This window comes from Pseudorasbora parva, chromosome 16 (assembly GCF_024679245.1).
Source record: "Pseudorasbora parva isolate DD20220531a chromosome 16, ASM2467924v1, whole genome shotgun sequence".
In the NCBI taxonomy this organism is placed as follows: Eukaryota; Metazoa; Chordata; class Actinopteri; order Cypriniformes; family Gobionidae; genus Pseudorasbora; species Pseudorasbora parva.
The window spans coordinates 210,244-222,500 of record NC_090187.1 but is presented as its reverse complement, the minus strand read 5'-3'; the positions used below and the strand labels follow the sequence as shown (position 1 = coordinate 222,500).

The window sequence follows — 12,257 nt, the reverse complement described above, 5'->3', positions numbered from 1 at the left end:
TGTGTGTGTCGAGATCGGCATCCTTTAGTGATTAATCGAGCAGCTCTACTTCAGATTGTGTGTGTGTGTGTGTGTGTCGAGATCGGCATCTTTTAGCGATTAATCGAGAAGCTCTACTTCAGTGTGTGTGTGTGTGTGTGAGTGAGTGTTGAGATCGGCATCTTTTAGCGATTAATCGAGAAGCTCTACTTCAGTGTGTGTGTGTGAGTGCGTGCGTGTGTGTGTCGAGATCGGCATCCTTTAGCGATTAATCGAGCAGCTCTACTTCAGAGTGTGTGTGTGTGTGTGTGTGTGTGTCGAGATCGGCATCCTTTAGCGATTAATCGAGCAGCTCTACTTCAGAGTGTGTGTGTGTGTCGAGATCGGCATCTTTTAGCGATTAATCAAGAAGCTCTACTTCAGATTGTGTGTGTGTCGAGATCGGCATCTTTTAGCGATTAATCAAGAAGCTCTACTTCAGTGTGTGTGTGTGTGTGAGTGAGTGTTGAGATCGGCATCTTTTAGCGATTAATCGAGAAGCTCTACTTCAGTGTGTGTGTGTGAGTGCGTGCGTGTGTGTGTGTGTCGAGATCGGCATCCTTTAGCGATTAATCGAGCAGCTCTACTTCAGATTGTGTGTGTGTCGAGATCGGCATCCTTTAGCGATTAATCGAGCAGCTCTACTTCAGATTGTGTGTGTGTGTGTGTGTGTTGAGATCGGCATCTTTTAGCGATTAATCGAGCAGCTCTACTCCAGAGTGTGTGTGTGTATGTGTGTGTGAGTGAGTGTCGAGATCGCCATCTTTTAGCGATTAATCGAGCAGCTCTGCTTCAGTGTGTGTGTGTGTGTGTGTGTGAGTGAGTGTCGAGATCGGCATCTTTTAGCGATTAATCGAGCAGCTCTACTTCAGAGTGTGTGTGTGTGTGTGTCGAGATCGGCATCTTTTAGCGATTAATCGAGCAGCTCTGCTTCAGAGTGTGTGTGTGTGTGTGTGTGTGAGATACTCACGCATGACCTCCATGACTCGATGCCTCAGGAAGGTGCGGCTGCTCTGCAGGTTCCCGAAGCGCTTGATGTCCAGAGGCCAGACGTTAGCACTGGGGTACCCATAGGTGATCCACTCCGCCAGATATCTGCAGATGGAGCGGGAGAAAGAGGGATGAAGAGGGAGAAAGAGGGATGAAGAGGGAGAAAGAGGGATGAAGAGGGATGAAGAGGGAGAAAGAGGGAGAAAGAGGGATGAAGAGGGATGAAGAGGGAGAAAGAGGGAGAAAGAGGGATGAAGAGGGATGAAGAGGGAGAAAGAGGGATGAAGAGGGAGAAAGCGGGAGAAAGAGGGATGAAGAGGGATGAAGAGGGATGAAGAGGGAGAAAGAGGGAGAAAGAGGGATGAAGAGGGAGAAAGAGGGATGAAGAGGGAGAAAGCGGGAGAAAGAGGGATGAAGAGGGAGAAAGAGGGATGAAGAGGGATGAAGAGGGATAAAGAGGGATGAAGAGGGATGAAGAGGGAGAAAGAGGGATGAAGAGGGAGAAAGAGGGATGAAGAGGGAGAAAGAGGGATGACGAGGGATGAAGAGGGATAAAGAGGGATAAAGAGGGATGAAGAGGGATGAAGAGGGATGAAGAGGGAGAAAGAGGGATGAAGAGGGAGAAAGAGGGAGAAAGAGGGATGAAGAGGGAGAAAGAGGGAGAAAGAGGGATGAAGAGGGATGAAGAGGGAGAAAGAGGGAGAAAGAGGGATGAAGAGGGAGAAAGAGGGATGAAGAGGGATGAAGAGGGATGAAGAGGGAGAAAGAGGGATGAAGAGGGAGAAAGAGGGATGAAGAGGGAGAAAGAGGGATGAAGAGGGATGAAGAGGGAGAAAGAGGGAGAAAGAGGGATGAAGAGGGATGAAGAGGGATGAAGAGGGATGAAGAGGGATGAAGAGGGAGAAGAGGGATGAAGAGGGAGAAAGAGGGAGAAAGAGGGATGAAGAGGGATGAAGAGGGATGAAGAGGGAGAAAGAGGGAGAAAGAGGGATGAAGAGGGAGAAAGCGGGAGAAAGAGGGATGAAGAGGGAGAAAGAGGGATGAAGAGGGATGAAGAGGGATAAAGAGGGATGAAGAGGGAGAAAGAGGGAGAAAGAGGGATGAAGAGGGAGAAAGAGGGATGAAGAGGGAGAAAGAGGGATGACGAGGGATGAAGAGGGATAAAGAGGGATAAAGAGGGATGAAGAGGGATGAAGAGGGATGAAGAGGGAGAAAGAGGGATGACGAGGGATGAAGAGGGAGAAAGAGGGATGAAGAGGGAGGAAGAGGGATGAAGAGGGATGAAGAGGGATGAAGAGGGATGAAGAGGGAGAAAGAGGGAGAAAGAGGGATGAAGAGGGAGAAAGAGGGATGAAGAGGGATGAAGAGGGATGAAGAGGGATGAAGAGGGAGAAAGAGGGATGAAGAGGGATGAAGAGGGAGAAAGAGGGAGAAAGAGGGATTAAGAGGGAGAAAGAGGGATGAAGAGGGATGAAGAGGGAGAAAGAGGGAGAAAGAGGGATGAAGAGGGATGAAGAGGGATGAAGAGGGAGAAAGAGGGATGAAGAGGGAGAAAGAGGGAGAAAGAGGGATGAAGAGGGAGAAAGAGGGATGAAGAGGGATGAAGAGGGATGAAGAGGGAGAAAGAGGGATGAAGAGGGAGAAAGAGGGATGAAGAGGGAGAAAGAGGGAGAAAGAGGGATTAAGAGGGAGAAAGAGGGATGAAGAGGGAGAAAGAAGGATGAAGAGGGAGAAAGAGGGAGAAAGAGGGATGAAGAGGGAGAAAGAGGGAGAAAGAGGGATGAAGAGGGATGAAGAGGGAGAAAGAGGGATGAAGAGGGAGAAAGAGGGATGAAGAGGGAGAAAGCGGGAGAAAGAGGGAGGAAGCAGCCATTATGAGCCATTGGCTGGAGAAGGCCGACTGTGTGAGCTTAGCATTCGGAGCATTAGCGTCCATTACGCTGCTGTCACCTGCCCGCTCCGCCAGCCAATGAGAGGCCGGAGGAGTTCATGCCCGCCAGCACGTAGTAGCCGTAGATGCCCGGCGTCTCCCCCATCAGGCACCGCATGTCCGGAGTGAAGGACTCGGGGCAGTTCACCAGCTGATGCACCTCACACACCTCCAGCCCTGGCATCCTGCGCAGGAGAGCACTGAGCAGGGGCTCTGGACACACACACACACCGTCACTCAGAGGCTGATCGTCAGAGACACACACACACACACACACACACACACACACACACACACACACACACACCGTCACTCAGAGGCTGATCGTCAGACACACACACACACACACACACACACACACAAACACCGTCACTCAGAGGCTGATCGTCAGACACACACACACACACACACACACACACACACACACACACACACACACACACACACCGTCACTCAGAGGCTGATCGTCACACACACACACACACACACACACACACACACACACACACACACACACACACACACACACACCGTCACTCAGAGGCTGATCGTCAGACACACACACACACACCGTCACTCAGAAGCTGATCGTCAGACGCACACACACACACCGTCATTTAGAAGCTGATCGTCAGACACACACACACACACACACACACACACACAGTCATCCAGAGGCCGATCGCCGGACACACACACACACACACACACTCACCGAAGTGGTCCCAGTCCTCCTGCATGTTCTGGATCTCCAGCTGGTTTCGGCCCTCAGTGAAGATGGGTTTGGGATTCTTCTCGAAGCCTCCGGACAGGATTCCTCCATGCCAGGCTCGAGCGTAGATCCGTCCGTCCATGTCTATCACCACTGCACACATACACGCAGTGTGTGAGAGTATGTGTGTGAGTGTGTGTGTTTGTACGGTATAAAAAACATTACACCTATGGAATGTCCCCAAATTTCACAAAAACAAACGTGTGTGTGTGTGTGTGTCACCTGGGCTCTCGGGCCGCGTGGGCTCAGTCAGAGGTTTGGTCAGCAGATAGAAATGTTCGCAGCCGTGCAGAGGGACAGAAACCTTCACCTCACCGCTCTGGCCCAGCTCATACGCCCACTGAAAACACACGCACACACACACGCACACACACACACACACACACACAAGCCTCTCACTGGCCATGTCACACACACAAACACAGTCCCTGTGTGTGTGTGTTATTCTAAATGACTGCATGTTTCCCATGCCACCGCTAGAATCTGGCAACACTGAGCAAGGGTATAATTATTATCGGAAAAAATGTCAGTTTGATCAAACTGTGTAATGGCGGAGTTACCCCCGGGGAGGGAGGGAGTAGCCGGTGTAATGGCGGAGTTACCCCCGGGGAGGGAGGGAGTAGCCGGTGTAATGGCGGAGTTACCCCCGGGGAGGGAGGGAGTAGCCGGTGTAATGGCGGAGTTACCCCCGGGGAGGGAGGGAGTAGCCGGTGTAATGGCGGAGTTACCCCCGGGGAGGGAGGGAGTAGCCGGTGTAATGGCGGAGTTACCCCCGGGGAGGGAGGGAGTAGCCGGTGTAATGGCGGAGTTACCCCCGGGGAGGGAGGGAGTAGCCGGTGTAATGGCGGAGTTACCCCCGGGGAGGGAGGGAGTAGCCGGTGTAATGGCGGAGTTACCCCCGGGGAGGGAGGGAGTAGCCGGTGTAATGGCGGAGTTACCCCCGGGGAGGGAGGGAGTAGCCGGTGTAATGGCGGAGTTACCCCCGGGGAGGGAGGGAGTAGCCGGTGTAATGGCGGAGTTACCCCCGGGGAGGGAGGGAGTAGCCGGTGTAATGGCGGAGTTACCCCGGGGAGGGAGGGAGTAGCCGGTGTAATGGCGGAGTTACCCCCGGGGAGGGAGGGAGTAGCCGGTGTAATGGCGGAGTTACCCCCGGGGAGGGAGGGAGTAGCCGGTGTAATGGCGGAGTTACCCCCGGGGAGGGAGGGAGTAGCCGGTGTAATGGCGGAGCTACCCCCGGGGAGGGAGGGAGTAGCCGGTGTAATGGCGGAGCTACCCCCGGGGAGGGAGGGAGTAGCCGGTGTAATGGCGGAGTTACCCCCGGGGAGGGAGGGCGTAGCCGGTGTAATGGCGGAGTTACCCCCGGGGAGGGAGGGAGTAGCCGGTGTAATGGCGGAGTTACCCCCGGGGAGGGAGGGCGTAGCCCGTGTAATGGCGGAGTTACCCCCGGGGAGGGATGGCGTAGCCGGTGTAATGGCGGAGTTACCCCCGGGGAGGGAGGGCGTAGCCGGTGTAATGGCGGAGTTACCCCTGGGGAGGGAGGGCGTAGCCGGTGTAATGGCGGAGTTACCCCCGGGGAGGGAGGGAGTAGCCGGTGTAATGGCGGAGTTTCCCCCGGGGAGGGATGGCGTAGCCGGTGTAATGGCGGAGTTACCCCTGGGGAGGGAGGGCGTAGCCGGTGTAATGGCGGAGTTACCCCCGGGGAGGGAGGGAGTAGCCGGTGTAATGGCGGAGTTTCCCCCGGGGAGGGATGGCGTAGCCCGTGTAATGGCGGAGTTACCCCCGGGGAGGGATGGCGTAGCCGGTGTAATGGCGGAGTTACCCCCGGGGAGGGAGGGCGTAGCCGGTGTAATGGCGGAGTTACCCCGGGGAGGGATGGCGTAGCCGGTGTAATGGCGGAGTTACCCCCGGGGAGGGAGGGCGTAGCCGGTGTAATGGCGGAGTTACCCCCGGGGAGGGATGGCGTAGCCGGTGTCATGGCGGAGTTACCCCCGGGGAGGGAGGGCGTAGCCGGTGTAATGGCGGAGTTACCCCCGGGGAGGGAGGGCGTAGCCGGTGTAATGGCGGAGTTACCCCCGGGGAGGGATGGCGTAGCCGGTGTAATGGCGGAGTTACCCCCGGGGAGGGATGGCGTAGCCGGTGTAATGGCGGAGTTACCCCCGGGGAGGGATGGCGTAGCCGGTGTAATGGCGGAGTTACCCCCGGGGAGGGAGGGCGTAGCCGGTGTAATGGCGGAGTTACCCCGGGGAGGGAGGGCGTAGCCTGTGTCATGGCGGAGTTACCCCCGGGGAGGGATGGCGTAGCCGGTGTAATGGCGGAGTTACCCCCGGGGAGGGAGGGCGTAGCCGGTGTAATGGCGGAGTTACCCCCGGGGAGGGATGGCGTAGCCGGTGTAATGGCGGAGTTACCCCGGGGAGGGATGGCGTAGCCGGTGTAATGGCGGAGTTTCCCCCGGGGAGGGATGGCGTAGCCGGTGTAATGGCGGAGTTTCCCCCGGGGAGGGAGGGCGTAGCCGGTGTAATGGCGGAGTTTCCCCCGGGGAGGGATGGCGTAGCCGGTGTAATGGCGGAGTTTCCCCCGGGGAGGGATGGCGTAGCCCGTGTAATGGCGGAGTTACCCCCGGGGAGGGATGGCGTAGCCGGTGTAATGGCGGAGTTACCCCCGGGGAGGGAGGGCGTAGCCGGTGTAATGGCGGAGTTACCCCGGGGAGGGATGGCGTAGCCGGTGTAATGGCGGAGTTTCCCCCGGGGAGGGATGGCGTAGCCGGTGTAATGGCGGAGTTTCCCCCGGGGAGGGAGGGCGTAGCCGGTGTAATGGCGGAGTTACCCCCGGGGAGGGAGGGCGTAGCCGGTGTAATGGCGGAGTTACCCCCGGTATTTCTAAAACAAGAGCCAAACGGGGGCCAAGTGCTGCTCAGTCTCAGCTACTATAGGGAGCTGTTTATCTGGAAGAGGCGATGCTTTCTTAGAACGGCATAATCCATGATAATGTGCTGCTGTGTTGCAATCTGTAAGATCATTCAAACAATTTGATTCCTAATGAAAACGACTTATGTGAAATCAAATAAAGTATATAAAATGTGTGTGTGTGTGTGTGTGTGTGTGTGTGTGTGTGTGTGTGTGTGTGTGTGTGTGTGTGTGTGTGTGACTCACCTGACCGGCACAGTTGACGAAGTATTCGCACTCGATGGCTCCGCGGTCGGTCTCCACCGCAGTCACATGACCCTTCTTCACCAGCACCTGATTCACACTCGTGTGCTCAAAAATCTGCACTCCTGACACACCAGAAACCAGATGAGTGGCTGTGGTTCACACACACACACACACACACACACACACACACACACACACAGACACACACACACACACACACACACACACACACACACACACACACACACACACACACACACGGCTTCTGTCCTACCGTGAGCGGCCGCCGCCACAGCGAGCGCATGATTGACATCCGGTGGAGAAACCACACTGTCTCCGGGCAGATGAAGCGCTCCGACCAGATCATGAATATTCACCAGTGGGTGGAGCTGAGCTACATCTCTGGGCTTGATGATGTCACAGCTGACACCCAGAACCCTACACACAGCGGATACATCAGAGTAAAGGACAACAGTGTGTGTGTGTGTGTGTGTGTGTGTGTGTGTGTAAGAGACAGTGGCTCACTTCAGCCGGGATGCCAGACGCTTCAGCGACAGGAACCGGTCCTGATTCTGAGCCAGACATAGAGAGCCGGTCCGTACGAAACCTGGACAACACACACACACACACACACACACACACAGGTGAAGCGGATGACATCAGAACATGTGAAATGAGCATCAGGTAAGTGATGCGGTTCCTCACCCGTTTTGACGCCCGTCTCCTCTTCCAGACGCTCATAGAGAGAGTTCGAATAATCGGCCATTTTACTCTCAATAGCAAGAGGTTTGGCAACGCTGACTATTCCTGCACAGAACCGAGTAGTGCCGGCGCCAAGCCTACAACACACACACACACACACACACACACACACACACACAGGTAAAGCCATTTTATGAAGGTGTCATGAAGTGGCTCAACTAATGAGGTGTGTGTGTTTTTTACAGTCAGGAACATCATAACTCATCAGTACTGGGCTATTCTCTGCACTGGTTTAGAGGCTCTCCTGAACGCTGGGTTCTGATGGGCGTGTCACCGGAGACTCGGAAGTAAACGCCCACGGCTGGGATTGGATAAGATTTGCATATTTAATGAGCTTCAGCTCTCCTGTCAGACCGTTTTGAAAGCGGCACCGGAATGATTCCCTCAGAGGGCTCGATACACGTCTTTATCAAACACAATGATTTCTCTCTCATCCACCCGCGATTGATTGATATATTTTTTTACTTATTCTGTGTTTTAGAAAAACATTTTTTAAATCACGCTTAACTATTGTAGATTAAGGCCTACACCTGGCTTAATTTAAACCCTGTCCGGGAAACCGCCCCAGTATGTCTGCAAATCCAGTGTTGACCCGTGGATTGTTTACAAACGATTATCTTGCCATCTGCGGTATGTTTACCTTCGGCATGTTTATTTTCGGCATGTTTATTGCTCGTTTAGCTGCGCGAGTCGGTGGGCAGGGCTACATACACATGTGGGTGGGGCTACATATGCATGTGGGTGGGGCTTCAAAGGCAGGTGGGTGGGGCTACAGAAGCAGGCGTACACATTTATCTGTAGAGGCGGAGCTTCCTCTTCTGATCCGTCATTGGTTTGAGAGCCGCGTTTTCTGGGCCTGGTGTCCATTAAAGCTTTTCTTTCTAACGAGGTTTTCAGCTCTGAAACTAACAGGATAATTTTATATGACCATGACCTTTAATATATCAAAGGCTCAAGGGAAAGTTGATTTCTCAATTCATCAGCCCTTTACTGATAAATTATAGCTATACAGATATTATTGACTTGTATAGACAGACACACACTCACACAGACAGACACACAGACACACACACACACTCACCTGCCCTGCTCCAGAAGCACGATCTCGGTCCAGCCCAGTTTGGCCAGATGATATGCCACCGATGTGCCCACGATGCCGCCTCCGCAGATGACCACCCGGGCCTGAGCGGGCAGAGCAGCGGGCAGAGAGTCGGAGCTCCAGAACCGCACCGACCTCAGCCCAGCGGCTCGAGCTCCGGAGCCACAGAACCAGCGGAGCAGAAGAACAGGGGCCCGAGCCCGGACGCTACACACACCGCTGCGCATGGCTCTGCCGCCTCACACACACACACACACACACACTGAACACACACACTTCATGTTCAGTGATATTATGGATTCACTCACACTATCAGATGAGAACTCAACGTGAACTGAATAATAACTATTCTCTTCTGCAGAGCGGCTATACAGCTGTGAGTGTGTGTGTGTGTGTGTGTGTGTGTGTGTGTGTGTGTGTGTGTGTGTCTGCTGTAACTGAACCCGTCTCATATATGATGGAGTTATCCTCCTGTTTATGACTGAGCCGCTGGGAATCCGTACGCTATAACGCGCTGGAGAAATAAAGCGGACTGGACTACACAGCATATCAACATCTACTAACCCTTCACGGGGAAACACTGGTTAAAATATAAGAGTACACACAAACTTAAAACGTTTAACATCCATTGTTCATACACACAGATCAGATTTGAGCGAGTTTGGCCAGATTGTGACGGCTAGACGACTGGGTCAGAGCATCTCCAGAACTGCAGCTCTTGTGGGCTGTTCCCGGTCTGCAGTGGTCAGTATCTATCAAAAGTGCTCCAAGGAAGGACCAGTGGAGAACCGGCCACAGGGTCATGGGCGGCCAAGGCTCATTGATGACCGTGGGGAGCGAAGGCTGGCCCGTGGGGTCCGATCAAACAGACGAGCTACTGGAGCTCACACTGCTCCAGAAGTTAATGCTGGTTCTGATAGAAAGCTGTCAGAATACACAGAGCAGCTCAGTTTGAGGCGTATGGGGCGGCATAGGGTGACCTCTGACCCCTGACCCCGCCAAAAGCACCAACAGTGGCACGTGAGCGTCAGAACTGGACCACGGAGCAATGGAAGAAGGTGGCCTGGTCTGAGGAATCACATGTTCTTCTACATCACGTGGATGGCCGGGTGTGTGTGTGTGGGGCTTACCTGAGGAACACACGGCCCCAGGATGCACTATGGGAAGAAGGCGAGCCGGCGGAGGCAGTGTGATGCTTTGGCCAATGTTCTGCTGGGAAACCTTGGGTCCTCCATCCATGTGGATGTTCCTTTGACACGCTCCACCTACCTAAGCATTGCTGAGACCATGTTCAGCCTTTGATGGAAACGGTATTCTGGTGGCTGTGGCTCTTCCAGCAGGATAATGCTCCTGACACAAAGCACAAATGCTCCAGGAATGGTTTGAGGAGCACAACAACCAGTTTGAGGCGTCGACTCGGCCTCCAGATTCCCCAGATCTCAATCCAATCGAGCATCTGTGGGATGAGCTGAACAAACAAGTCCAAACTTACAGGACTTAAAGGATCTGCTGCTAACATCTTGGTGCCAGATACCACAGCACACCTTCAGGGGTCAGCTCTTCAAGTATTTCAGCAAATACACTTTTTCACATATACTGATGACGTCAGCACTGTTTATAAATAACCTGCCAACATTCAGATCTGAAGGTCACACTACTGTCATAACTTCACAGAGGCTCGGACTTATTATTTCATCTTCACCATCATTATTGATCTGTTTCTGAGTACTTTCTACAAACACGAGCTGGAGAACAACGAATTAATGAACAAAACAACCCGCAAGAAGACTATAACAGGAATGAGTGATTAATAATAATGAGCATTAGACACAGCTGAGCTCATGGTGTCGCTGTATGTCGCGTCAGGCTCATATTGTGTTGTTATTATTGTTGACATGTAGCCGTTAGCTCGAGGCCTGAAGGCGATTCTTCCAGGAAAACGCGATAATTATCCTCTTTAAGTGTCCTGACAGCTCTGTGTGTGCTGAAATAATCCACATAAAATCATTTATACGGGAAGGAGATTCTGCCGAAAGCCAAACTGGAGCTTTAGAGTCAAACTCAAGAGCAAACGAGCTAAAACACGATCTCACAAACCATCACCGTGTGTGTAAGCATACCTGCCGAGAGACACATACCTGCTGAAAGCTGGAATAGAGCTCAGATATGATCAGATTTATTCATTTGATCAGTGTGACAGGAGCCAAGAGTAACTTTACTACAGCCGCGGAGTCTGAGCACAGTGCGCATGCGCGGAGCAACACCAGAATGATTGACAGCCTGAGCTTCGCACTCTTCATTATCGCCTCATATATATTTATAACCGAAGCAGAAGCAGAGGCTAATAAACATCACGGATTAACTGAGGATCCGTGTGAGGATTCTGCTTTTTTTAAATTAATAACAAGCCTATTTAGAATTCGATGGAAAAACAAACCAGTCGATATCAAAAGAAAAACAGAAACGGCTGGCAAACTACACAACAATGTTTACGTGTCCTGTATTTACACAGTTCACCAGTGTTGCCACAGTTACTTTGAAAAAGTAATCTGATTACTGATAACTGCTTTAAAAAGTAACTTAGTTACTTTACAGATTACTTGATTTTAAAAGTAAGATAACAAGCTACTTTATTATATTCAGCCGTTTCCGACACCACCCCCGCCGCCTCGACAGATGCCGTTTTTGCCAACACTCATAGTATTTGGGTCCACTTTTAACAGTAACGTCAACAATGTATTTCCTGACATTTTAAATTGAAATTAACAAATATTTCCTGAAAAAATACTCTCCCCGAGAGCTAAAATATATTATATACGAAGAAAAATTAATAAAATAGTAAATCACAGTGACTAGGATAAATTACTTTAATCTGATAACTGGTTTAGGAATAGTAGCCCGTTAGATTACTTAAAAAAGTAGTCAGAGAATGCATTACTAATTTGCAGGCATCATTTTAACCATGTCTGATTGTTTCTGATCTATTCATCTTCCATACATAATTGACTTTTATATATATATATAAATATGGTTTTCACACATACACATATTGGGAGGCTTTATTCCAAAAATGTTTATCATTCCAGACCATAGACCGTAAAAAAAAATAGAGTTCCAGAATGGGAAAGTGACTCCTCCAGACCGCAGGCGGCGCTGCAGTGCAGTGACTCCTCCAGACCGCAGGCGGCGCTGCAGTGCAGTGACTCCTCCAGACAGCAGGCGGCGCTGCAGTGCAGTGACTCCTCCAGACCGCAGGCGGCGCTGCAGTGCAGTGACTCCTCCAGACCGCAGGCGGCGCTGCAGTGCAGTGACTCCTCCAGACCGCAGGCGGCGCTGCAGTGCAGTGACTCCTCCAGACCCAAGGGGGTAATCTAGCGCTCGGAAAGCGTTCCACCCCTAGGGGCTGCCATTGCTAACCAAGCCATCACCTGCTGTTAGCATCCCATTGACTCCCATTCATTTTTGAGTCACTTTGACAGTGAATAACTTTGCATCTGAGACGTTTAAAGACTCCATTTGTCCATTGTTTATTTCTAA

At 52.2% G+C, this 12,257-nt stretch overlaps 1 protein-coding gene across 2 annotated transcripts in view; it reads right to left on the bottom strand.

Annotated features, from left to right (window-relative positions):
• pdpr (pyruvate dehydrogenase phosphatase regulatory subunit) overlaps nt 1-11,006 on the bottom strand; it is a 25,887-nt gene extending 14,881 nt beyond the window's left edge. Inside the window, exons 1-10 of one of the 2 annotated variants that reach the window (XM_067419245.1) lie at nt 10,859-11,006; nt 8,703-8,958; nt 7,565-7,698; nt 7,385-7,466; nt 7,134-7,297; nt 6,860-6,981; nt 3,933-4,050; nt 3,654-3,803; nt 2,959-3,151; nt 989-1,113 (exon numbers count right to left, since the gene is read on the bottom strand). In XM_067419245.1, coding sequence (XP_067275346.1) covers nt 989-1,113; nt 2,959-3,151; nt 3,654-3,803; nt 3,933-4,050; nt 6,860-6,981; nt 7,134-7,297; nt 7,385-7,466; nt 7,565-7,698; nt 8,703-8,947 — 1,333 coding nt within the window. In that variant the 5' untranslated portion in view covers nt 8,948-8,958; nt 10,859-11,006. Of the gene's footprint in view, nt 1-988; nt 1,114-2,958; nt 3,152-3,653; nt 3,804-3,932; nt 4,051-6,859; nt 6,982-7,133; nt 7,298-7,384; nt 7,467-7,564; nt 7,699-8,702; nt 8,983-10,858 lie in introns of both variants that reach the window. The other variant, XM_067419244.1, reaches the window with a different exon arrangement.
• Nucleotides 11,007-12,257: the final 1,251 nt, after the last annotated feature.